Raw genomic sequence first — 22,433 nt, 5'->3', positions numbered from 1 at the left:
ATCGATACTAGTAGAAGGAGTATCCCAACTCATCATAACAAGAGAACGATGGGATGAAAAGTAAAAAGCAAGAAGAAAGAAGCGTGGGAACAAGAGTCTAATAAGAAACACGTGAAAAACAGAAGCTGTCAAAAATATTCCCACACACACGAATGAAATATTCCCACGCGAGAGAGAGAGAGAGAGAGAGAGAGAGAGAGAAAATAGCTGTTTATAATGGGAGATTCACACACACACACACACACAAGAGAGAGAGAGAATAAGCGTCTAGTTGGCAGACAGAGAGAGAGAGAGAGAGAGAAAACAACAAGTAATGGTGTGAAATCTCTATCTCTATTGAATTCTCTCATTCACACTCTATTATATATCTATCTATCATAAATGAGAGAGAGAGAGACTATTAAATGAAATCATTTCTACTCTATGAATTATTTAGTATTTATTATTTCTATTCTCATATCTATCGCATTTGATACTCTCATTGCTCTTTTTATTCTCATTTCCACATGCATTTTATTCTTTTTCTTTCTTATATTCTCTCTTTACTTTCTCATTTACACACACACACACACACACACACACACACAGGTATTATTATGTCATCACGATCATATCACGTGTTATTCACACATTCACACACACTCTTGTCTCGTTTGCATTGGGAATTGGGCATTCGGGCATTGGGAAATGGGAACACTTGCACACATGCTCTTCAAATCGACTCGCTCTTTTTATCCCTTTATTACACTCGTTTTTATTCTCTTGTCCTTGACTTGGTCATTCTACTCTCTCTCTTCTTCTAGTCCATCTCACTACTCTATTATTCCCACTCCCAAACGCATACCTTTTGACTTTTATTTGCATGGCACACGCATACAGGACAATTATGCATGGCTACGCAACACACAGGACCCAGACGTTTATTCTTACATTGAGCAAGAAAACTCGTACACGGACGCATCTCTAAGAGGGCAGAGAGGGCTACAAGGCGAGATTCAGAAGGAACTCGAGGGGGCCAATCTCTATGCAAAGTCAGAATGTGACATGTTGGCAGTATCACAGTATTGGCAAGAGGGAGGCTATCTCTACTACACTCGCTCCACTGCCCCTTATCCCGCCACATTTCGGAGATTGCGCTTTAATGAGACAGCATGTTTTTGCACATTGGATTTGGGTCCCGAGGGTGAGTGTTTTCAGGCTAGGTTTGGGGTTAGGGTTTGGAGTGAGTGTTAGGGTTCGTTAGCGCATCGGGTTCGGGTTAGCGTTTAGGGTTAGGACTCGGGTTGGAGTTTGATTAGGGTTAGGGTTCGTGGGTTGGTTAGCGTTCAGGTTGGCGCTCGGTGGTGGTCTACAGGATGGCGCTGCTATCTTTGGTTTTCTTCTAGTTCCTTGGGTGAACTGTGCAGTACTGAGGGTCAGGGCTGGGGACTAGACTCGCTGACGCTCGTCATGGAGATATAGCAGAGAGTGTGGGATGAGGGGTTGGGATGGAGATGGACCACGACTCGCTAACGCTCGTCGTGGCTACGGCGAGTGGATAGCACATAGTCGCATGGAGGGAGAGGGTGAAGAATGATGGCGAGTGCAAGAGTCAGCGCACTGTTAACTGTCGTTGTGCTCGTTGTACTCACTGTCGTTCGTTGCACAGACTTATGCACTCACTAATGTTCGTTTGCATATCGTTTCGCCTCTTTTGTAGAAACGGTCCTGGACTACAACACCATCCTCCCTCCAAACACAACCTACTTTTCTCCGGGCATCTTTGAAGTCAACCCCCGCGATCCCTCCCTCATTGCCTTTTCCTATGACACAACAGGCTCCGAAACCTACGCCCTCTACATTCGTGACACAAAAACAGGCAAGATGTGGGGCGGATGGCCTTCATATGATTCTGCGCGATGGGCCGTGGACCGCGGCGCGCATTACTTGTATTATAATGCCGTGGATCCTCAGTGGGGGATTCCGCGGTGGGTGTTGAGAGCGTGTGCTCGTGCGTGCCCAAAGCAAGACAAGAGGGATGAACGGGGTGAACCAGAGTGGGTGTATGTTGAAGAGGATCCGAGTCTGACGACGGCTGTGGATGCCACCAGTGATGGTCTTTTTGTGTTTGTCAAGGTGCGTGTCGTGGAAAAGAGGTTTCGAATGACCACTTGTCGTGTACCGAGTGGGTGCCCGCAGTGCGTCATGTCATAATGGGTCGTAACTTGCCCATACACACACAGACACACACACACAGACACACGTTGCGTATTGTCTTTGTGGGCACACATTTGACTCTTGAGTTTTACTGGACAAAATATTGCGTGGGTCCACCACTCACGGCGGCGCCTTTTGTTACTTTCAGGTCACTGGTCAGGTCACGTCTGAAATCCGTCTCATCAACTCTACAATCGCCACCCCCCTCTTCCACCGCTCTCTCGCCATCCACTACACCATCGACCACGCTCATGCCCATTTCTACATTCTCACCAACGCCCTTGCACCCAACTATGCCATCCACCGCCTCCCCACAGCTCAAGCCCTCGCCTCCAACATGTCCATCTCGGCCCTCTTCTCCGACAAACCCCCCGAACCCGTCCTCCCTGCCTCGGATGCCCAATACATTGAACGTATGGATCTCCTCTCCTTGCATCTGGTCGCGTGGGTGCGTGTCCGCGGGTTGCGTCAAGTCGTCACCATCGATCTAGTATCCCAATCCATGACGCGTCCGGTCCCTCCTACACTGGAAACCTACTCTTTGTTCCCTGGGACTAACACAGACATGGACCAGCGGCTCTATACAGAATTCAACAGTTCCTGTCTCCTCTTTTCCAATTCCTCGTTTACGGTTCCGCATGCGTCATATGTTCATCACCTTGGTACCGCAGACACAAGACGCATGACGCACAAGACGGTTTCCGTACCCTTTTCGGAACGCCGCGTCTGGGTGCCGTCCACCCGTACACCAAATACGTTTATCCCCATCTCCCTCCTCACCCCACCCACAAGCAACCCAACACCCATCCTCGTGAGTGCCTATGGCGCCTACGGAGGATTCCAGGACCCGACATGGTCTCCCCACCTCTTTTCACTCCTCCGTCGCAACATATCCTATGCGATTTGCCATCCCCGTGGAGACGCCGACCTGGGTGCAGAATGGTACACCTCTGCCAAATACACTACGAAAAACCTCACATTCTCTGACGTCCGTGATTGCATTTCCGGTCTTATTTCCCTGGGAGTCGCCTTACCAGGCCATATCGGACTCTATGGTCGAAGTGCAGGTGGCCTCATCACAGGCTCCGCCGTGTCTTCATCAGGTTTCAACGGTCTCGTCCAACTCGTCGTCACTCAAGTCCCCTTTGTGGACCCCGTTGGCGATATGATTGATCCCACCATGCCATGGGTCCCATACGAGTACTACGAATGGGGCAATCCAAACAATATCAACATCTTTCATGCCATGATGGACTACTCGCCTTATTACAATGTCCCCAAGTCGAAGATCAAAGTATTTGTCACGACGGGATTAAAAGACGCGCGTGTAGGCTTTTATGAGCCGTTAAAGTGGGTTGCCAAGATGCGGGAGGTTGGAATAAATGTTTTGGTGCGTGTTACTGGGCAAGGACATTTTGGGGGGGTTGGAAGTGCGGGTCTGAGGGAGATGTGTGAGTGGCTTGCGTTTGTTGTTTGTGGGATTGGGGTGTGATAGCTTGTTTGGAGCAAGCATTGGATTTTTTTTAGTTGTTTATATTTTAATATTTTTTTTGGATATTTTGGAATGTATATTGTCGATGTGTGGGATTTTTTTTGATATTTGATGCGTTTGCTGAGGAGTTTTAACGTGCAGGCAGCGACTCTATGTGTGCATTCCTACTCAACACTACACAAACACATGCAAGTCATGACCACTTTGTTTGTGAGGAACCTCACCGCGACAATAACAATAAAAAATCTCGACCGATTGCCCTCAATTGCAGCCAAATATGTTCAACTTTTTGTTTCTCGAGGCGTTTACATGCAACAGGGAACTCTATTGTGAGCATTCCTATCCGACACTGCACAAACACATAAAGTTTATGGCCACTTTATTGGTGACAAGTACTCTGCAAATGAAGAACCTCCTCTGCTGTCAACATGCTCCCTGTCACATCGGCTTACGCTACCGTGATCGTGATTATCTCATCTTCCGTGCGCTGTTGGTATGGTAACGTCGACATGCAAGATCCCACGACACCTGGGTTAACAGTCGCAGTCAAAAATAACAGTGATAATGCGCCTTGTCATTGGGGTGACGAGAGTGTTGAGGGGTAGGTTACGGGTGGTGGGTTCTTGTTCAAGAGTTTTGTGGGGGAGGAGGGGGTTGGCGGTTGCTGGGGACAATCATAGATCGTTGAATGGAGTCAAGGATAACACACTGCACGACATGGAGAGGATCGACGTACGAAGCAATGTGACAAGCGACAGAAAGAGAGACGGGGAGGATCATGCAATGCTTTTTCGGACGGCTGTAAAGGAAGGAAATGTTTCTGTGGCTTGTGTGCATTTTTCGTCTCTTTACGAGCGCGAGGGGATTGAGCAAGTCGAGGCGAGTAAGACGGCTCTTGATACGTCCACCCTACGGGACTTTCTCACCCTCCTCCAATCCGCCCCCATCACCAAAGAAATCTCTCGCACCATCCGACACGTCCTCAAAGCCCTCTGGACACACGGTAGTCCATGGAGTATCCAAGACTACAAATTACTCGTCGAGCATGCCGGGTCAACGTTTTCAGATACCAAAGCCCTCGAATGGGTGGACGCCATGCTGGGATCGGACATGATACCGGATGTAGACATGTTGGTCTTGGCTATACAACGTGTAGGATCTGCATCGAAGCTAGAAGGGCTGGTACGACTGTACACTGGATTCAAGGAGCGGGGGTTACTTTTGCCCAAATTGAATGAAATGTTGGTGGATGCGTGTTTGTATCGGTATGGACCCAAAGAGGCGTTGCGGATTCTTGAGGATGTGGAGCGGGAAGGACCGTTACCGGCCTGGGCGGTTGCGCAAAAGATCAAAGCCTTTGGACAATTGGGAGACGTGAGTGCGGTGGAGAGTGCTTTTGAGACGTATGTTGCGAGTGGGGAGGTACCCAGTGAAGAAATGTATCGACAAGTATTAATTGCTGTGGGTCGACATGGTACTCATGATCAGCTACAAACCTATTTTCATGATATGACGGCACGGGGTGTACCCCAAACCCCCGACATTCACGGCGCATTGATTGAAGCATACGTTTTCCAAGACAATATCCTTGCCGCCGAACGACACATGTCCTCTCTCGCATCCCTCAACGTGATACCCACCGTATACGCCTACACATCCCTCATTGAAGCCCACTTTCGACTCGGCAATCTTCCAGCAGCCGAAACCCTCCTCAAAGACCTCCGTTCCAAAAACCTCGTACCAACACCCAAGCTCCTCAACAGCTGTCTCGCCGCCTACATGAAACAAAACAACCTCTCCTCCGCACTGGATATTATCCAAGAATACCAATCATTGGGATACAAGGACAAATTGGGTCATTTCCGGACAACATGGATCAACAGCCTAATCCGTACGGGTCAAACCGAGCAAGCCCAAACCCTCTACACCCAACTCCTAGACTCCAAAAACGGTACACCCGACCCCGTGATACTCAGCATGCTCGTCGACGCCTGCATCCGCACAAAAAATTATACCAAAGCCCTGTCGATCGCCGAATGGGCCAACAAACATTCTGAATTTATTGACCCGGTATTGACGAGTACCCTTATTCACGCTTTTACCAAATCGGGTGATATGCAGACTGCGTTACGTCTTTTACGGCGATTAACACTTGACCCATCTTCTCGGACCCATCCTAAACTCGTCAAAACTTCTCGATCCCCCTTTCATCGCCACCCACCCCTCCTTGTAGCCTATTCAACCATTATCTCCGCATTATGTCGTCTCAATGCCCCTCATTTGGCGATTAACCATTTAACTCAACTTGCAAAAGAGTTTACGCCGAATAGTATTGTTGTTACACCGCTTTTACGGTATTATGCTCGAACGAGGGATCGATATTCTGCGTTAGATGTCCTTCAAACTCTTCTTTCCCATGACGTTCTCCCTGATATTGGATCCCTTAAAGTCGTATACGACCTCTACGTCCATCTCTACCCGACCGAAACGATCCAATATTACATTAAAGACCTACGACGCCTCTCTTTGCACCCACTGTTCTTGTCAAGGGCTTTTGGAGCGGCTATTGCGAATCATATAGCATTTGGGGAATATGAACTTGCTGAATGGATTTTTTTGGAGATGCAGAGTGAGGGTGTTGTTGTTTTGGATGAGACGCTTTTTGGGCTTGTTGGGATGTATCGGGAAATAGGGGAGGTGGAGAAGGGGGAGGTGCTTTTGGGGGGGTTGAAAGGTGGTATGGGGTTTTTGGATGACTAAGTGGAGTTTGATCGTGTGTTTTGTGTGTGTGGGTTTTGTTAATAGAATACTAGAGCAATTTTACGAAAACATGGACTTTTATATCCTATTGGTATTTGAAAAAACCAACTTGAGAGAACAAGGAAAAATCCAGCCTGAGATACAGAATACCACTGCACAAATCCCCCTTTTTTTTGGCGTATCCGTAAAACGATGGAATGTCACTTGCACACCCTGCAAGAATTTCATCATGCCATGAACAAATATGGGTGATGATGTCGAATTTTATCAATACTCGGTCTATACCACACTTTAAACTTGAGTGCAAACGTAGTTTAAACAAAACATGGCGTGGTTGAAAAAGAAAGTGCAGCAACAGTCCAAAACAAAATCATATTACCCCAATATGCAAAAACAGCAGAAGAAAATCTCGACCCAAAACTCCTAAAAACCACGACCACATCCTCGCATCATCATAAACCAGCCCTCCCCTCTCTCTCCTACAAAATCCAAACCCGCCGTTTACTCACTCGCATCAGCCACCACCACCCCCCTCTTCCGCACCCCACCACCATCCACTTCTTCCTTACTAATCACCTTTTCCAATTTTTCTCCATCAACAGCAGCAGCAGCATGCGTCAACGTCTCAACCTGCCCCGACACCATCCGAATCTTTTTTTTTAAATCGACAATTTCTTCTTGGTATACGAGTTGGAGGTAGAGGTCCTTGACGCGACGATAATCGACGCTAAAAAAAACACACAAGGGTAAGAATCGCGTTGAGATGAATCAATCGAATAAACCCGAATGGCATGTACGTACAGGATCATAAAAATGGCAAAGAGGGACAAGTACAAGTTTCGTTGCGTATAAAACTGTAATGACATGTTAGTACCCCATCGTTATCCCAAAAAATCTTTTACAAAAAATCTCAACATACACGACGAGCCTTTTGCTGTAAATCCGCTACACACACACACAAAAAATAAATCAGCTCCCCATCACAATCCCACCCCAAAAACAACACAAAATGTCCAAACCTTGCATACCCATCGGATCCAAATGCGAATGATGTCCCTCCTCTTTAGGATGCACCTCAGTCTCCATACGATACAACCTCGTCACCGTATCCCAAAACACGAGTGCCATTACAAGGAATATCACCCGTGCTGTCCATACAATTGGATCTTTTCTTGCGAGGGTTGAGATGCTGTTCATGATTCTTTTGCGGCTGTTGTTTGGAACATATGTTAGAAACATGTGTGTAAGGAAATGTGGGGATGCCACGTACGTTGGTATTGGGATGAAACTCAAAGGAATGAGTGTTAACAGGTAAAATGTCAGCTCAGTGAGGAGCATGTAGTATACTAGCTGATTGAATAGCGACATGATGTTTAGAAAAAAAAAATAAACAATGGGATGGGTTTTTGATGGTGGTTTTGATGCAAGTACCGCTTGAGTGCCAAGCTTTTTGAATGCGTTGATGGGTGGGATGACTCATATAATCGTCATCGTCCAAAATCGCACACTACGTGGCAGAAATTAGAAGATCAATAAAAACACTATGAAAAAAGATAAACAACCAGACTCGATATAAAAATACTTTTTTCTTCCAGGACTATATACTATACACTCGATCTACTTTACATCATCCAAACATATATAACTGATGACTATTCTTCAAAAAACATGTAAAAAACATAAAAATCATCCCAAATAAATCAAAATCAAAAACCAAAAAGTATTTTACAAAGAGTTTTCCAAGATAATTGCCGAATCCTTGTTTCGTAGCGCAACCAACGGGTTCTCATCATGTCCTTCCCTTGCTTGCTCAAATGTATGTGTGTCATCATTCTTGGTTTCGTCTACAGTCGTAACGTCCGACTCTGGTTCTAAATCGCTGTGCGTTGCACCGTCTTGCTCAACATTAACGCTGGACACTTGCGTAGCAGAACCTGCTGTGCTTTCCAAAGCACTTTCCAAAGGCTGATCTGTTGCTTCGTCCTGATTGCCAGCAATCTCTTTCCCATCTATTGAAGCCCCTTGGGTACTTTCCACAGCATCTTCCTGCACTCTTGTTCCAATACTGCCAAATTCACCTTCAATCCCATGATTACCCGTCGTGAGGACCACAGAGGCCCTCCGTGAGTGCCGCTCCATCTGTCTTGCCATCGATAGGCCATTGACGGGGGTCGTGCCACACGTCTCGGTATCCCCACCTGGCATCGATGTCCCTGCGGCTTGTTCTGCATTTATGGTTGAACCGCGTGCCCGAGTGACCGGGAGAGATACAAACGTGTCGGTTGTTGTGGGCAGCCCAACGACAGTTCTTCGAAGGTGCGCCGGCAGTTCGGGTACAGGAGGAAGGTCCGGCGCAACCCCATCGACCGGTTCCCAGTCCGCTCCAACTTGGCTGGAGCCACTGTGTCTACTTCCCCTCCGCCCTATGCTCCAGGTTCGGGTTCGGCTCCTGCTTCGCTCTCGTGTAGTGGATCGTGAACGCCGACCACGGATAAAGTCCCGACTGAGTCGTGACACAGTGCTACTCCGCCGTCTCCCCACAGTCTCAGATTGCTCATAAGGGGGTAAGGTGTCCACACTCATCCTTGTCAAGTTATTGTCAAAATACACAGCAGGAAATCCCGCTATCACAATGGGAAGCTCCACTTTTATCGGTTTACTAAACTTGGCTTTACTCAAGACTTTCACAATCAACAAATGTGTGACGTCAAGGATCGTCGTATTGATGGATGGGGACATGATATTGGTAGACGGAATGGGAAAATTTATGACTCGACTGACTCTCCGGGTCGTACTAGGGTAATGCTCCGTAAATGCGAGACGGTGAATGCGCTCCGTTTTCGGTCCTCGTGTCCTAAACACGCTGTCAGTCTCCATTGTAGCATGACTAACGGTATGCTACTTACTCATTGAACGTCTTGTACGTCGCACGCTGCTTCAGATACACTTCCTTTAGAATTGTACCACTTCCAGAGTGATTCGTGATTTCCACTTTGACTGGAACAACCTCCTCTGCAAAAAGGATCACAATCAACATTGATTTATATATTGGTATTTTGGCTGCGAGTTCCATACCCGACGCATAACCCGATTTGGGAGTGCTCACGTTCACTTCCAAGTGCCCTGACCGCCACCACCAAAACCCCACTGGACCTTCCGCAGTAGCGGTTGCACTTTGCATCAAATCGAGGTCAGTGGCATCCATAGTCGAGGGAATCGTCAGGTTGAGATACGTCAATTTGTTCATATGGTGCGGCCGAACCAATACTGCGCACACGGACAAGGATTAATTCATGCGATTAACGATGAATGTCTTTTCACTTCTCACCTGCCGCAACTTCATATTTGACCCGACCATATGGTCCCTGGATCATCAGATCGCTTAGATTCATGTACCAATAGCGATAGTCAACCCACTACTTACCTCAAACGATGCCGGCAATTGAGTCGGCGGGACTCTAAAAGCAAAAGGAAAACGGTGCTCCCCAGCAGGGATAACCTCTGGTATTTCCCCAGGCACAGCGCTACCACAGAACGTCTGAATTTCTTTAAATAGTGTGACTGTCGAGGTATTCTGACTTGTCAAGCTACTAGAGGGAGAATGAGATTGCGTGTAATAAAGTCAAGCACGTAGTGAGAGTTACCTGTTGTCGGATTTGTAAAGTTGAGTCTGAACGACACCAGTAAATCGAATGCGAAGGAGTTTGACCTCGGAGGGTATGGAGAAGGACACGAGTAAATGACCCTCAACCTTCTGCCCAGGGGTGAAAATTGTTCGATTCTCGTCCAAATGCAGTGAGAAATCCAGCAAGCTCTTTGATGTCTTCTTCCTCCGCTGCCGTTCTGTGCCCTCAGCACCGTTCGCTGCCGGATTGAGCATTGGCATCTCGCTTGCTGCTGTATTTGGTATCTTGGTTGGTTAACCCCCAACCGCTCACCGCCAGCCCCAGGGTTTCGCAGCACACACACCTTTTGGAAAGGACACTTGTTTGACACACTGCATCGCAGACCACGTAAACACGTGAAAAGTGTGATATTGATCATGGCTGTGCCCCCCAATCAGAAACTTTCGTCCATTTGGCCTTTTTGCCCCCAGGGCCAATGCATATTGATCAACATAAAACACATTTGTATGGCATCTAGATGCGATATATATTTATTTTGTAGTCTAAACTACGATGACATGCGCACAGCTCTGGCCTAGTATCCCTTCACTTGATCAGAGTAGGTCTTGAAGTTTTGCACAATTTGATATCCGTCCTTTTTCCATCCACCAATGCCACCAGCCAAGCTGTACACATTCTTGTAGCCCATCTTTTGAAGCGAGTCGGCAGCAACAATCGACCGGTTTCCTCCAGCGCAGTAGAGGATAATTTCGTCAAACTGATCCGGAATGAGGCCCTCCTAGAAAAGTCACAACCATCATCGTAAGTCGCAGGTATAACTAGCGCTGGAGGTGGACGACAGCTCGTCTATCAAGCACAGCCGCATCGATTTCTGGAACTTGATATGATGGCTGTCATCGGCAGAGGGACCTGCCTAATTGCCAACCATTCCCCATACAAAATGCCCCATAAATAGATAAAAGAAGACCAGTACTTACAATATCCCGTTCCAGGCATCCTCTTCCCGTGTACACAGCAAAAGGAAGGTGCTCTTCATTCCATTCATATGTCTCGCTGTGAAGAAAACGCGGTGAGCGTCTAGCAAGGTCGCGTACGAACGCGCATTGTCTACCCAAGTCGACACTTACCGGACGTCAAGAACATGTACCGTAGGTGGTGGGCCATTGACAGGATCCTTTGTGAGCTTTGCGTTCAGTTGCTCGGAGGTAATCTCCTTGACATTGGTCTTGAGGGTTTTAACGTAGTCGCTGAAGAGGCCAAGGGAAGCGGGGGTCTGCAAGGCATGAACAAGTCACTGATATGCTCCAAAGTTTGGCAAAGTAGTCCATCTACTGTGTGTGCTGGAATCGAGAGGAATATACCTGAGAGAAGGCACGGGAACACGCAGGAGCACGGGTCTGCATTGGGTGACCAAAAGGAAGGTTGGAGCGTCAGTAATGATTGAAAGACACAAAAGCCCACTTTCACGCTACTCTACCATAAGCCGGCGAGCAAGAACGGTTCGAGTTGCAGACAACATGGTGAAAAAGGTGGACGACGCAATCAAGGGATCCTCCCGGTTGATGGAAGGATGTTGACTGTTCCGACCAGCCTTCAGGCAGCCGTCAATGCAGTTGCCACGGCAACGGGTTGAAATCAAACAGCGATTGAGTTCTGTAGTTCAACTGGTCTACCTAACTTTACGATGCCGCCACGATTCTCACGCTGTATCCGGGTCGCCCGGTCCTCTTGCACGTCATTTGCCTTCCGACAAGAACCTGCTGCCATAAATACGCCAGCCGGCTTTTCCTATCTTCCCTCCGCCCCGCGATCGACATATATCCCCGCTCACCTCACCGCGATCCCTGTATGTGTTTCTTTCCCTTTTGTGACTGCACAGCCTTGGTTGTGACCTTTGTTTTATACCCAGCTTGCACCGATATCCTTGGCTCCAATATTAGCGGCTGCTTCAGCCCGCCAAAGTTTGGCGATCTGGTCAGCCTTGTTGACCGATGACTGTTAACAGACCGCGATGTTTATGTTTTGTCAAACTGGACAAGTGCTGGCATGTTATGCGGGGCATTGTAGCAGCTGACGTAGCGGATAATTTTCGGGACAATGATTGGCTTTCGAAGCTATGAAGGAAGGGCCACAAAGCTAACATTAAACGCCTTCAATCAGGATGGACTCGTTACCAGCTGCACCTGCAATCAATCTCTTCTAGCAACACTTAATACACCCTCAACTGCATAGAATACTACGTCTATCTCCGACTCTTTGAATCTTCGGTTGACTCTAGGGTCATCGTAATTCCGTGGTTGCACATTGCCTGCTCCCTTCTCTTTGGCTGAGAGCGCCCGCACACTGACAGTTCTTCGGCCATCGCGAGGAAACATTTGATTCGCTTCAACAATGGTCCCGCTCAGATCATCACCGTATGCAATGTTTGCAACAGGTCCACCCACGAGTTTTGCCCAAGCCTGCAAATTGATCAAGTGTCAGCAAAGTAGCGCGAAACTGTCAGTTCGTAATTGATATGCCGACCTCGCAAGCTTCCACATCCCACTTGTTGCCCCATAATTTGATCTGTTTAAGAGAGAAGTTCTTTGTGAACGCTTGAGCGATGGCGACGAGCCCTTTTCCTGTTATGGCATTGTAGTCCAAATGCAAACTAGTTGATATTTAATGCAGAAAATAAGCCTTTGGTTGCAACGCTGCCTGTGATACATCCAGATATGGACCAACCTTTGAAGCCCAAAGTTATTCTGCAGCATTTGGCTAACAGCCTCTGCTCCCTCATCCTGAATTGAACACCGGCTCAACTTGAGTGTGCCGAGTGATGGGTGATTATACAATGATCTGCATATTGATACTCCTCCGTCCCGTGAAATGCGATTACTGCATAGAGCATGGCAGAAATCGTGTCTAGTTCAGGACCGAAATCACATGGTAGACAAGTCACTCACCAGCTCAGATCAACCATTTCAATCCGTAGATTCGTCTTTAGAGCTCGAGCCCAATATTCCATAACCTGCCAGTCCGTCACTCCCATCTTCGCCAATGCAATCTCCCTCAAAGTATAGTTCAGCGCAAGCATCCTGGTCATATGCATCATGACATCGTTTGAGAGTGACTGTGTTAGATTGGTTGTGTAATGGTGGTTATTTGAGATATCCAATCTGATGAGAGTGGTGTTGTTCCGGAGGACAGTTGCTAGCGCTACCAGCGGAGTAGCCGTAAGGAACGTGTTGCGCAAGTGTAGGTGTGTTAGAGTGGAATTTATCTGTCATTTCACGAGACGGTTAGGAAACCCGTTAGTCAAAAGCACCTCAAATCTCGTCCAGTATCAAACCTGCAACATATTTGCCAGCTCCATTCCTCCCTCGTTCCCAGCCACATTGTCGCTCAAATCCAGAACATTCAATTTATCATTGACATGCAATGCTCTTGCTAAAGCTGTCACACCGTTGGAACCAATATTGTTTGAATGCAGATCGAGTACCTCTAGTGACATATCGTCCTGGTGAACTAAATAGTCAGAATACATTAACAAAAACAAAACTGTTCGTCAACCTGGAGCTAAGATGTACCTTTAGGAAAGCGGCTAGTACCCCTGCGCCCACATCGCCAATCTCATTACAACTTAAATCCAACTCCCGTAGAAATGCCCCAGAACGTGATAAAGGACTCAAAATTATATCGATATAAGAGTCCTTTAGACGGGCATTTGACAAGTCAGGTTGATTTCCGTTAAGTTTGAATGTTTCTGGGACTGGACTGCAAGCCAACATTGAGCGTCAGTAGGACCATAACAAATTTCCTATATAATGCCGTAAGACCTACCCGCCTTCTACCGCACCTTGCAGAGACTGGGAATATAGGAGAAAAGTGCATGGAACAAAAAGTGGTAAGAAAGTTTGATATTGTAGAATACCGGACTCGAAATTAACTGGCCAGCTACAAACCTTCCTGAACGATCCAATTACGAACACATCTCGCTCATTACACAGCTGAAGATAACTGTCCAGGTAGTCAGAGACTTGCAATGTCATTGCCCTTTCTCGTTTCTACCACTTGTTGAGCACTTGTTCTGCTAGTAATAACCGATCTAATGACGCGTCGGAGTTATTACGATCGAGATTGGTAACACTTCTCATATCACTGATGATTCCTGGCTACTGCCGAATATAGCACATAACTTTTAACATTCGCTTTTCTTTTTGTTGGCAATACGCTAGTTACACTACTATATGTGATCCAACTAGCTTACGCTAACGGCTTCACCAAACCGCAGATCTGGTCTACGCATACCGCTATAGCCCCTAGAAATGTCGTGCTACGGGCTTGATGATGTTCAATCCATAGATAGTGCTACAAGATACTCCTTATAATGTTTTTGCAACCCACTATCCTTCCAGTAACAAAAATAATCACTGATAGCTCTGCACCCCTGCCATTCTTTCCAAACATAATTCCGCTACCGAATGCCCCGTGAGGTGGTGCATCAACTGCATGGCGCAGACTTGTCTGATCTGTTTGGACGCTCTGACATTGGCGTTATCCGACTAAAACAGTCGTATACGATGACACCTCGAAATAGCTCGTTAGATTAGCAATACTTTATTGGATAGTAACTAGCTACTTATATGACCATGGTAATAACTAAAGCATACCAAAATTCGTGTTCTGGGAAGGAATGATTCATTGGATATAATATCTGCATCGTTTGACGATATCTTGTTATTCCTCAAGTGGCGCAGCTCACGTGGCTAATCTCAGATTACACTATCGTCGAGAAAACGGAAACAATGCATGATCTACCTCCCAATTCATTATGGACGAAAATGTAGAGGACATTAGAGCAAAAGCTGAAGTATCAGTTGGTCTTGTACGCCAGTTGGTTTCTAGCTGGCTTCCTAAACCATCACCTTCTGAAAGGGAGAAACAACCTTCCGTAAAGACGAGGTGATATCACTCGTGACGATGCAGCGGTCCCCAAAGCCATGTACTTAATTCTATTCCTTTACTACAGTGTAACAGCACTATATTCGGGCGATCCTGCCGCCTCTAAACGTCAGGCTCAACTGAAAAGAAAGTTGGTGGGCAATGTAGGATCGAATGGTGCCGTGAGCTTGGACCCGAACGGAAGAGGGGAAGCAGACTCGAGGTTGGAAGGCTCGGAAAAACGTAAACCAGTGGAGCAAAAAGGTTGGCTTCGTTGCCTCGCGCTCGTTCCGAGTTTATCATGCTCACTGGTTTTCGTTTGTAATAGTTGGAGATGACGAGGAGGAGCTTTTACATAGACTCGCAACATCTTCCAAAGCCATCAAGAAGCCACGGGATGTGCTATCTTCATACTTGGACAGAGAAAAGATTGGGAAAAAGAAAAAGAAAAAGAAGAGCGCATCAACGCAATAGCTTAATTTTTGGAAACTTGGCATCCATTTGTACATAGTCATGTATTGCAGGATATATACACTTTATTAGATTTCCCATCACCCACCCGGTAATCTCCTGAATTTACATACACTCCCTACTATCACATAGATCTAATCCGCTCATGTTAAACAGTAACTCCTCGTCCTCCTCACTAGATTCATGACTGGGATTAGAAAGGCGAGTTGAGGTCAACTCCTGCTGTATCATCCCATAAGGGAATGCAGGATCCCGCTGCCCTCCTGACCAACCCGGTGATAAATGCATACTGGGTCGAGAGACATGATGCGACGATTCAGTTGAATGGATCCAATCCCGAGTTCTCGGTGTCGGAGACGCGATCGGAGGATCGGGAGACATCCGATCCGGAGGACGACCTGGGTGTTTATCAAGATCGTGGTCGGGAAGGAGGGTGGCGACCGACCGCCGTCGCAAATGCGCAGCTCCGTGCGAATCATTGTGCTCTCTCCTCATAAAAGGGCTCCCGCCAGACAAGTGGTCTCGAGGCATCGCAATCGGTGTGCTACTTGTGGGATCAAGGTGGTGTTGGTGAGAAACGGGCTGAAGGTGATTAGGCAAGGAATTTGGATAATTTGCTCGTCCTACACGAGGGCGATCGATGGCCTCATCAAACGCGAAGCTTTCTGTGTCCAGAACGGGATATTCCGCGTCGTCATGTTGTTCCAATCTTCTTGAATCCTCTATGGCATCCAATGGCCGAGGAGATAGTACAAGATCCGTGGGATCTGCATTGCTCGGTGAGATGGTTTCGACTACTGCCTGCGGATGTGATTCGCCCATCTCCGACGGACCGTCAAGTTCTTCGGATGCAATGAATTCTGAAAGAGAATTCGAAAAGGCCGCATTAAGTTCATTTAACTCTCGATACCGAGCCAGTACCAGCTTGAGATTAGGAAAGAAGATTAGCTACTCCTCTCGCCGAATGTCTGCAATACACTGAACAACAAATAACCACCTTTGTTCTGGATAGTCTGGCTAAAGAAGAATCGGCCGCATTCATAATTGATCCTTCATGCCCTCCAGGACCGCAGTTGTCTACTCCGTAAGCGGTACCCTCACCGCTTGGCGTATCGGAGATTCTCAGAGAGCGCCGACCGAGTTCAAGCGTCCGGAAGAATTCACCGAGTTCCATTGCACTGGACCCACTCCCAGAACTCTTGCAAGATTTGGCAGTAGTAGTAAGTTAAAGGGCGCAGCCCAATTCTGCGCTCCGGTACACACTCACCAAGTTTGCCAACGGCGGAGGAGAAAGCTTATATCCGGCCGGGAGCGGACGGCCGAGTGATGAAGAGTTAGGAGTAAAAAAGGAAGGCGGTGAATGCGAAATATCGGCTTTGAAGGGGACAGAAGCGGTCGGGAAAGTTACGGATGGACGACGCGCCAGATCCGTGGATACCGGTGATGCTGAACGCGAAACAGAGAAGCTGGCACGATGGGCAAGTACGGATTTCGCATGAGTCTGCAAAACGTATGAGAAGCGATTCACATGCAAAAATGGCTTGCTGAGTCCAAACCTACCTTGTTAGATAACTGCATATCAAACGGCGGACTATGAGAGGTAAACGGAATTACATCAGCCGTGAGAATCTCTGGTACCACCTGGGGTTCCGCAACATCCGTGTTTGCCGAAAACGGTGGCGGTTCATTAAAGCGAGCATTCTCAAAATCCTGACGACCTCCCATGCTGAACGCAGCAGATGGGGGAGTGAACGCGGCCACAGATGGGTTAGAAGCCGGTGATACTTGCCATGACTGTCTGCGATCCATCAGATGTTGCTGGCTGGATGAGTGATGGGAAGAAGGAGAGGGAGTCCCTGTCCTTTGGAACTGGAAAACTCCCGGTGACGATGAAGTTGACGCTGTCGAATACGAATGGCGATGTCCTACACGAGTCGGTAATGATCCCGGCGGAATATTGACTGGAGGGACGCCTCCCCTACCATAATCTCTCCCAGTATGAAATCCGTCCTGTGAGTGCACCGACGTTTGTGATCCATAACGACTCGTCCGCCGCGGCAACGAACCAGCAGAACTTGTTCTAGTCATGTCATCATTCTGATGAATAACCCCGCGACGACTCGATGAAGAACTGCTGCGGCGAGCTTGCTGTAATAACAAAGGTCCACTTCCAATATCACGGGCTCGGTCCAACGATCGGGGAGAAAAGTAGTGCTCGTCCATATCTCCAAGGCGGGTGCCCAACACCGCCTCGGGATCCTCAACGGAAAAGTCGCATTCCAACCGGTAATTAACGTGAAGACTAAACACTCTGAAATAAAATGAAGAGCGGAATACTGTAAGATATGACACCGTAAGCGTGGAGGTCTTGGGTTTTCGCCGTACAGCGACGGCGGCGGTGTACTCACCCAAATGGGGTATCTATGGATCCAAAGTTGTACTCTGAAAGGCCCCGTCGCATGTCGCCGCTACTGTGGAGTTGATCTGCAAGGCCAGTAATGAACATACAGGAAAGCAATGCACTTCGATATCCTGTGATAGTACTTACCAAGCCCTGCCTCATCAACTGGCATTACCCGTGAGGTTGACAGTCTGTAGCCGATGCCCAGATTCCCATCCTTTTGCCTTCGCAGCTTTCTATACAATCGATATGCCGGCAGAAGCCGAACATAGCTATACAATGAGCGGAACAGAGCAACAGACTTTTTATAGACCACGGGGAGCTCAGGTGCCTGTGACGCTATTGGATGTCTGAAGAGACGATCACAGTATCAGTAATCTGTTGCGTATTGAAGCTTGACGTAATAAACTTACGACAACGTCAACTGCCACGATTCCAAAAGCACCGATTTGTGGCGCCCAGAAATGCCGGTAGATGGATCTACCGCTTGCAGATGCTCGTGTCCAATCCGCTGACGGCGTTGAGTGAGTTCGTCACGAAGCATCAAAACTTGACTTGCTGTCAATGCTGATAGATCCAGGAATATGTCGATGATGAGTGGAGGAGGTTGTGGCGACGTTATGGCATGCGCCCGCCAATATTTCAGTTCTTCCTTTAGACTTTCAATATCCAAAGTTTCCAAATTGAACTATGATTTAAACAATCGAATCGTGATTAGACACATGTAGCCCATCTAGCACAAGATGGCGTGGATGTTCTTACCCATTTGTTCAGCTTTCTGCCCGACGACAAAGATCTTCGAGCGTGTTCAGTAGCGCGCGCCTGAACAATGACTTGAGCCACTTTTGAATACACGTTTTGAATAATCTGCTCCGCCCGTCCCGTGCTTCCCATACGGCTTGAGCTTGAAAAGTTTGCCTGCGCCCCAGCTGAAGAGGACAGTGACGCCGTTGACGCAGCCACCATGGGCGAGGAGCCTCGAACAGGTGGGGAGCCGTGACGCATTTTTCAAATTCTCCTATCCACTGAACGTAAACAAGGGAAGCCAACGGGCCCTGCAGTGAGAGATATCACGACGCTGTGGACGACGGAGACCACAAACACTCGAATATTGACTTCTCCGACGGCACTAGACCGATGGAGGGGGTAGTTCGGGCTCGACACGAGAGGTAAACCAGCTGCATAAGAAATGTCGGAACCATCTACCTGGTGAGCGCGCTCATTATGGACAAGAATGGGAAACTGGAGAGCTGTGCTCTGACACCCAACGAGTGTAAGCCAGGTGTTCACCACATCAGGTGACCAGAATTCTCCATCGTAGCCATGGCAACTAGAACCATATATAAAGCGCCTTCTCCTGGTCCCAACCTTGATTCTTTGCCGCAACTCTTGAGTAAGGATAATAACTCGGCCGAGTGACATCGGTCGAAAGCGACAAGAGGAAGATCAGTTCTGCTGAAATCCTCTCTTAAATTTTAGACGGGTTCAACGGCTGGCCTGATTTTGAGCTGCTTTCACCCTCTTTTGTATTACTCGGCTCTACTTTGGTCGATATTTGAAATAGTGATAGCGTGTCCTCAACCTGATTGCTTGGCCGCCGAATACAAATAAAGGAAGAAAGATGGCATGTGTGTAAACTGTCCCACTTGTCTAGTCATGTAATGAGCATAGGAGTGTTGCGTAAGCCGTGTTGTACAGAATCCGCGAAGTCGACGCTGTCGCGCAAGTAGCGTAAGCTTATTCCGACTTTGTACAGTGGCAGTAGTAAGAAGAAGAGCCAGCTAGATCTCCGAAACACTGTCGAGATGACTGTTATCCAGCTCTAGAGCCCACACTATTTTGCGTCCAATTATCATCTTTTGACGCGCTGATACCAGGACCTTGTTTCTTTCAAACTATCATCGCCATCACTCTCCGTCCACCAGTCTCATATTCGTCGCCATGGAAGATCCAATGTCCAAAATGGACAAAGTCACGCCAGACGGAGGTATCCTAAAAATCCTTCTACGAGACGGCGATAAGACAAAGCCGAGACCGCAGTGGGTTCGCGGGGCAAATGCCCGCTTCCACTATCAAGTCTACACTTATGGGAAACCTATGAAGGAATCTTCACCTCAAGGTTCCGGACATGACCATAGTGCAAAGTCGGGCCACACACATGGAAATGGACCATGCTGCTCCCACACCCGTACCGCAACAAAGGATGTTGAAGTGAGTGCAAACAGAGAGTTCCCTCAACCGAAACGGAAAAAAGTCGGGGATTCACGCGAAGATGATCCAGAGAGGCCTTTTGAGCTTCGGATTGGATTCAGTTTTTCAGTCAAAGCCATGGAAATGTGTGTGAAAACAATGACTGTGGGCGAACGGTCAAGATTTCTTTGCATGCCAGAGTATTGTGAAGTGAGTTCATGGTCCAATGTCTTAAGGATGCATTGTGCTGGCTGTTTAACGATTCACTCTAGGGTTATGTACAACTGGCCAAGGTCTTGAAGCAAGAGAGGGAAAACCGGAACAAGGCGAAGCAAGGTCTACCCACATCCAGAGTACACGGATGCTGCGCTCATGCTCTCCATCAGGAGATGGAGTCGCAAAGCGACCTTGCGGAGCTGTACAATGTTCCACTCGAGTTTGAAATTGAGCTCGTCGACGTGCAGTCTCCCGACTCGTATGTCCGAGAACCGTGGGAGATGGAAACCATCGATAAGTACCGTGAAGCGCCAATACGGAAGGAGGAGGGTGGCAAGCTCTACAAGGAAGGAAGATACCCACAAGCATTGGAGAAGTACACGCGAGCGCTTGCACTACTGGAAAGCGTATCAATGAGTTCGACGGTGATGGACATGCAAAGAGCACAGGTGGCTGATGGAAAGAAATCTCGGCAATCAGCAGACCTTGAGTCTGACAGTCAAACGGAAGATACCAAGTCTGAGGTCGACAATGAAATCAATCTTGACACTCTCAATGCTTTGATGCAGGCATGCAGACTAAACTATGCTGCCTGCAAACTCAAACTGGGGGATCCCGAATCGGTAATACCGCAGTGCACCGAAGTCCTCAAGCAGGATCCTACCAATGTCAAGGCGCTATTTCGGCGAGGACAAGCTTTTTTGCAGATAGGGAGGGACCTTGACCTTGCGCAACATGATTTCGAAAAATTGAGGAACATACTAGAAGCGGGCAACTATGCAAAGGCAGGACCTGAATTTACCGAGCTCCGAAAAGAGGAGCAATTGCTAGAAACAAAGCTTAGAGCTCATCGTGAAAAGGAAAGAAGAATGTTCTCTAACATATTTAAGTGAGCCAAATACATTCACTGTACATACGCAAACATAATGCAAATTAACATTTTTGAACGTCCGTCACGTTTCTAGTAAGTCATGATATCCATACGCGGCTACTCCATGCATGTAAATCCCCATGAGAATACCGGCAGCCGCTTGGGATACTGGATCCTTGAAGCGCGTGAAGAACGCAAGAAAATAAAATATAGCCCAGTGATGAGGGTGGAAAACGGTTCGAGGCCATGCAGACTGCGACTGAATACCATTAGGTTGCTCTGCGGTCATGCCCTGAACTATATCCGTAACAGATGTGTCTGGTCCTTCGACTGGTGGATGGGCAGGCGGCTTTCCTGTTTGCTTTCCCGCGACTTGCCTGCAAACGCCCCTCATTTTCTGCACGATCAATCCAACCATGCCCCACCCACCGTTCTGACACCATGCTGTCAGGGCAGCCGCTAACAGGAGACCCAATGGAATTGCAATGACCGCCAAGACATACCATCCGAGAATGCTACCAGTCACAGCTGATCCTGTGAGACCACCTTGGGCTTCAAACATATCACGCGGTACCCGCAGATCGTAAGACAGATAGATATGGTAGGCAGCAAAGGCCAGGATAGTTGTAACGGCACCGAGCACCGTAGCCCACATGAATTTAGGCCAGTTTCGAACCGTTGCGAAACTGTGGCGAAGTGATGGGTGTTCCGCAATCCAGGCATATAGGAAGATTGATACGTTGGGCAGGGTGAGAGTTATCCAGCTGAAAAAGGAGGAAGCTGACGTTACTTCAAACAGTAAGAGACGAACGGCATGTGAAGGAAACTCGAGTTAAATATGCCTTGCTCACTTCAGTGTGTCAGAGTAGTTGCCAAGGACAAACAATGGGAAAGCATATCCAATCACCAGAACAAGATCCCGATAATGGGTTGCAGGAAACTTTTCTATTTAATATATGAAATGAGCAGCTGTCTCTGAACGTTTACTATACTTCAAAGCTAGCTCACCATGATGCTCCCACCCCAATCTGCCGCACGCGAACGCTCTAAACAAGATATAAGGGGCAAGGTTCGCACCTAAGAGAAAGTATGCAAAGCGGACTACGTGAAACGATGCGAGCCAAGGAGGAGCATAAGGAGCACTGTCCCATGTGAGGTCAGGGAAGAATGTAGACGGAGATGGGGACATTCGTCGACTTGGAGCGGGGATGATGAGTCACGCCCGGATTGCACCTGCTTACCCCACAGATATCGCACATCAAGCAATACAAATTTAAAGACGAGAAA

The 22,433-nt window shown here is 47.8% G+C and overlaps 10 protein-coding genes across 11 annotated transcripts; 4 read left to right on the top strand and 6 right to left on the bottom strand.

Annotated features, from left to right (window-relative positions):
* The first annotated feature begins 682 nt into the window (after window positions 1-682).
* Window positions 683-3,783, top strand: SPPG_02008 (uncharacterized protein). The gene is made up of 3 exons (XM_016750313.1): window positions 683-1,183; window positions 1,700-2,115; window positions 2,345-3,783. Exons 1-3 carry the CDS (start codon window positions 688-690, stop codon window positions 3,686-3,688), a joined length of 2,256 nt encoding a protein of 751 aa, XP_016610967.1. The 5' UTR covers window positions 683-687; the 3' UTR covers window positions 3,689-3,783.
* Window positions 3,784-4,236: 453 nt separating this feature from the next.
* Window positions 4,237-6,581, top strand: SPPG_02007 (pentatricopeptide repeat domain-containing protein). Its single transcript, XM_016750312.1, has one exon. It carries the CDS (start codon window positions 4,253-4,255, stop codon window positions 6,446-6,448), a length of 2,196 nt encoding a protein of 731 aa, XP_016610966.1. The 5' UTR covers window positions 4,237-4,252; the 3' UTR covers window positions 6,449-6,581.
* A 141-nt stretch (window positions 6,582-6,722) lies between these two features.
* Window positions 6,723-7,924, bottom strand: SPPG_02006. Of its 2 annotated transcripts, none has more exons than XM_016750311.1 (5): window positions 7,719-7,924; window positions 7,468-7,658; window positions 7,368-7,393; window positions 7,250-7,302; window positions 6,723-7,175 (listed from the first exon to the last, which is right to left on the bottom strand). In XM_016750311.1, the coding sequence occupies exons 1-5, from the start codon at window positions 7,814-7,816 to the stop codon at window positions 6,950-6,952; spliced, it is 594 nt and encodes a 197-aa protein (XP_016610965.1). In that variant the 5' UTR covers window positions 7,817-7,924; the 3' UTR covers window positions 6,723-6,949. The 2 variants fall into 2 exon arrangements, with proteins under 2 accessions (XP_016610965.1, XP_016610964.1); XM_016750310.1 differs by having other exon boundaries at window positions 7,477-7,658.
* A 90-nt stretch (window positions 7,925-8,014) lies between these two features.
* On the bottom strand, window positions 8,015-10,416 carry SPPG_02005 (uncharacterized protein). The gene is made up of 6 exons (XM_016750309.1): window positions 10,093-10,416; window positions 9,873-10,038; window positions 9,777-9,813; window positions 9,524-9,715; window positions 9,355-9,460; window positions 8,015-9,302 (listed from the first exon to the last, which is right to left on the bottom strand). The coding sequence occupies exons 1-6, from the start codon at window positions 10,332-10,334 to the stop codon at window positions 8,174-8,176; spliced, it is 1,872 nt and encodes a 623-aa protein (XP_016610963.1). The 5' UTR covers window positions 10,335-10,416; the 3' UTR covers window positions 8,015-8,173.
* A 155-nt stretch (window positions 10,417-10,571) lies between these two features.
* On the bottom strand, window positions 10,572-11,669 carry SPPG_02004 (uncharacterized protein). Its single transcript, XM_016750308.1, has 5 exons — window positions 11,552-11,669; window positions 11,436-11,471; window positions 11,202-11,347; window positions 11,052-11,127; window positions 10,572-10,852 (listed from the first exon to the last, which is right to left on the bottom strand). Exons 1-5 carry the CDS (start codon window positions 11,591-11,593, stop codon window positions 10,649-10,651), a joined length of 504 nt encoding a protein of 167 aa, XP_016610962.1. The 5' UTR covers window positions 11,594-11,669; the 3' UTR covers window positions 10,572-10,648.
* A 575-nt stretch (window positions 11,670-12,244) lies between these two features.
* Window positions 12,245-14,148, bottom strand: SPPG_02003 (uncharacterized protein). The gene is made up of 8 exons (XM_016750307.1): window positions 14,019-14,148; window positions 13,897-13,922; window positions 13,644-13,830; window positions 13,406-13,573; window positions 13,020-13,336; window positions 12,799-12,951; window positions 12,598-12,724; window positions 12,245-12,533 (listed from the first exon to the last, which is right to left on the bottom strand). Exons 1-8 carry the CDS (start codon window positions 14,103-14,105, stop codon window positions 12,264-12,266), a joined length of 1,335 nt encoding a protein of 444 aa, XP_016610961.1. The 5' UTR covers window positions 14,106-14,148; the 3' UTR covers window positions 12,245-12,263.
* A 721-nt stretch (window positions 14,149-14,869) lies between these two features.
* SPPG_02002 (uncharacterized protein) lies at window positions 14,870-15,597 on the top strand. The gene is made up of 3 exons (XM_016750306.1): window positions 14,870-15,018; window positions 15,086-15,261; window positions 15,326-15,597. The coding sequence occupies exons 1-3, from the start codon at window positions 14,888-14,890 to the stop codon at window positions 15,469-15,471; spliced, it is 453 nt and encodes a 150-aa protein (XP_016610960.1). The 5' UTR covers window positions 14,870-14,887; the 3' UTR covers window positions 15,472-15,597.
* Window positions 15,494-19,176, bottom strand: SPPG_02001 (uncharacterized protein). Its single transcript, XM_016750305.1, has 8 exons — window positions 18,632-19,176; window positions 18,283-18,557; window positions 18,017-18,219; window positions 17,877-17,952; window positions 17,029-17,779; window positions 16,736-16,969; window positions 16,466-16,666; window positions 15,494-16,392 (listed from the first exon to the last, which is right to left on the bottom strand). Exons 1-8 carry the CDS (start codon window positions 18,872-18,874, stop codon window positions 15,574-15,576), a joined length of 2,802 nt encoding a protein of 933 aa, XP_016610959.1. The 5' UTR covers window positions 18,875-19,176; the 3' UTR covers window positions 15,494-15,573.
* Window positions 19,177-19,624: 448 nt separating this feature from the next.
* On the top strand, window positions 19,625-21,357 carry SPPG_02000 (uncharacterized protein). The gene is made up of 2 exons (XM_016750304.1): window positions 19,625-20,269; window positions 20,332-21,357. The coding sequence occupies exons 1-2, from the start codon at window positions 19,811-19,813 to the stop codon at window positions 21,166-21,168; spliced, it is 1,296 nt and encodes a 431-aa protein (XP_016610958.1). The 5' UTR covers window positions 19,625-19,810; the 3' UTR covers window positions 21,169-21,357.
* Window positions 21,030-22,380, bottom strand: SPPG_01999 (uncharacterized protein). Its single transcript, XM_016750303.1, has 3 exons — window positions 22,155-22,380; window positions 21,998-22,091; window positions 21,030-21,910 (listed from the first exon to the last, which is right to left on the bottom strand). Exons 1-3 carry the CDS (start codon window positions 22,333-22,335, stop codon window positions 21,229-21,231), a joined length of 957 nt encoding a protein of 318 aa, XP_016610957.1. The 5' UTR covers window positions 22,336-22,380; the 3' UTR covers window positions 21,030-21,228.
* Between the last annotated feature and the right edge of the window lie 53 nt (window positions 22,381-22,433).

This window comes from Spizellomyces punctatus (genome assembly GCF_000182565.1).
Source record: "Spizellomyces punctatus DAOM BR117 chromosome Unknown supercont1.3, whole genome shotgun sequence".
NCBI classification, from domain to species: domain Eukaryota; kingdom Fungi; phylum Chytridiomycota; class Chytridiomycetes; order Spizellomycetales; family Spizellomycetaceae; genus Spizellomyces; species Spizellomyces punctatus.
Note: the sequence above shows the minus strand (reverse complement) of the source record. Positions and strands in the feature narration are given on the sequence as shown.

Coding starts and splice junctions, on each gene's coding strand:
- SPPG_02008 (XM_016750313.1), top strand. CDS start 688: ATGGGAACACTTGCACACATGCTCTTCAAATCGACTCGCTCTTTTTAT. Junction 1,184..1,699: donor ATTGGATTTGGGTCCCGAGG/GTGAGTGTTTTC, acceptor CCTCTTTTGTAG/AAACGGTCCTGGACTACAAC. Junction 2,116..2,344: donor GTCTTTTTGTGTTTGTCAAG/GTGCGTGTCGTG, acceptor TGTTACTTTCAG/GTCACTGGTCAGGTCACGTC.
- SPPG_02007 (XM_016750312.1), top strand. CDS start 4,253: ATGCGCCTTGTCATTGGGGTGACGAGAGTGTTGAGGGGTAGGTTACGG.
- SPPG_02006 (XM_016750311.1), bottom strand. CDS start 7,816: ATGTCGCTATTCAATCAGCTAGTATACTACATGCTCCTCACTGAGCTG. Junction 7,659..7,718: donor AGTTTCATCCCAATACCAAC/GTACGTGGCATC, acceptor TCCAAACAACAG/CCGCAAAAGAATCATGAACA. Junction 7,303..7,367: donor TACAGCAAAAGGCTCGTCGT/GTATGTTGAGAT, acceptor ATGTCATTACAG/TTTTATACGCAACGAAACTT.
- SPPG_02005 (XM_016750309.1), bottom strand. CDS start 10,334: ATGCCAATGCTCAATCCGGCAGCGAACGGTGCTGAGGGCACAGAACGG. Junction 9,461..9,523: donor CAAATCGGGTTATGCGTCGG/GTATGGAACTCG, acceptor TCCTTTTTGCAG/AGGAGGTTGTTCCAGTCAAA. Junction 9,303..9,354: donor ACGTACAAGACGTTCAATGA/GTAAGTAGCATA, acceptor CAGCGTGTTTAG/GACACGAGGACCGAAAACGG.
- SPPG_02004 (XM_016750308.1), bottom strand. CDS start 11,593: ATGTTGTCTGCAACTCGAACCGTTCTTGCTCGCCGGCTTATG. Junction 11,472..11,551: donor TTCTTGCTCGCCGGCTTATG/GTAGAGTAGCGT, acceptor CACCCAATGCAG/ACCCGTGCTCCTGCGTGTTC. Junction 11,128..11,201: donor GTACATGTTCTTGACGTCCG/GTAAGTGTCGAC, acceptor TTTTCTTCACAG/CGAGACATATGAATGGAATG.
- SPPG_02003 (XM_016750307.1), bottom strand. CDS start 14,105: ATGACATTGCAAGTCTCTGACTACCTGGACAGTTATCTTCAGCTGTGT. Junction 13,337..13,405: donor AGCTGGCAAATATGTTGCAG/GTTTGATACTGG, acceptor GTGAAATGACAG/ATAAATTCCACTCTAACACA. Junction 12,952..13,019: donor GAAATGGTTGATCTGAGCTG/GTGAGTGACTTG, acceptor TGCTCTATGCAG/TAATCGCATTTCACGGGACG.
- SPPG_02002 (XM_016750306.1), top strand. CDS start 14,888: ATGGACGAAAATGTAGAGGACATTAGAGCAAAAGCTGAAGTATCAGTT. Junction 15,019..15,085: donor CAACCTTCCGTAAAGACGAG/GTGATATCACTC, acceptor CCTTTACTACAG/TGTAACAGCACTATATTCGG. Junction 15,262..15,325: donor TAAACCAGTGGAGCAAAAAG/GTTGGCTTCGTT, acceptor CGTTTGTAATAG/TTGGAGATGACGAGGAGGAG.
- SPPG_02001 (XM_016750305.1), bottom strand. CDS start 18,874: ATGCGTCACGGCTCCCCACCTGTTCGAGGCTCCTCGCCCATGGTGGCT. Junction 18,220..18,282: donor TCGTGGCAGTTGACGTTGTC/GTAAGTTTATTA, acceptor TCGTCTCTTCAG/ACATCCAATAGCGTCACAGG. Junction 16,970..17,028: donor ATATGCAGTTATCTAACAAG/GTAGGTTTGGAC, acceptor TACGTTTTGCAG/ACTCATGCGAAATCCGTACT.
- SPPG_02000 (XM_016750304.1), top strand. CDS start 19,811: ATGGAAGATCCAATGTCCAAAATGGACAAAGTCACGCCAGACGGAGGT. Junction 20,270..20,331: donor GCATGCCAGAGTATTGTGAA/GTGAGTTCATGG, acceptor GATTCACTCTAG/GGTTATGTACAACTGGCCAA.
- SPPG_01999 (XM_016750303.1), bottom strand. CDS start 22,335: ATGTCCCCATCTCCGTCTACATTCTTCCCTGACCTCACATGGGACAGT. Junction 22,092..22,154: donor ATTGGGGTGGGAGCATCATG/GTGAGCTAGCTT, acceptor TATATTAAATAG/AAAAGTTTCCTGCAACCCAT. Junction 21,911..21,997: donor AACTACTCTGACACACTGAA/GTGAGCAAGGCA, acceptor CTCCTTTTTCAG/CTGGATAACTCTCACCCTGC.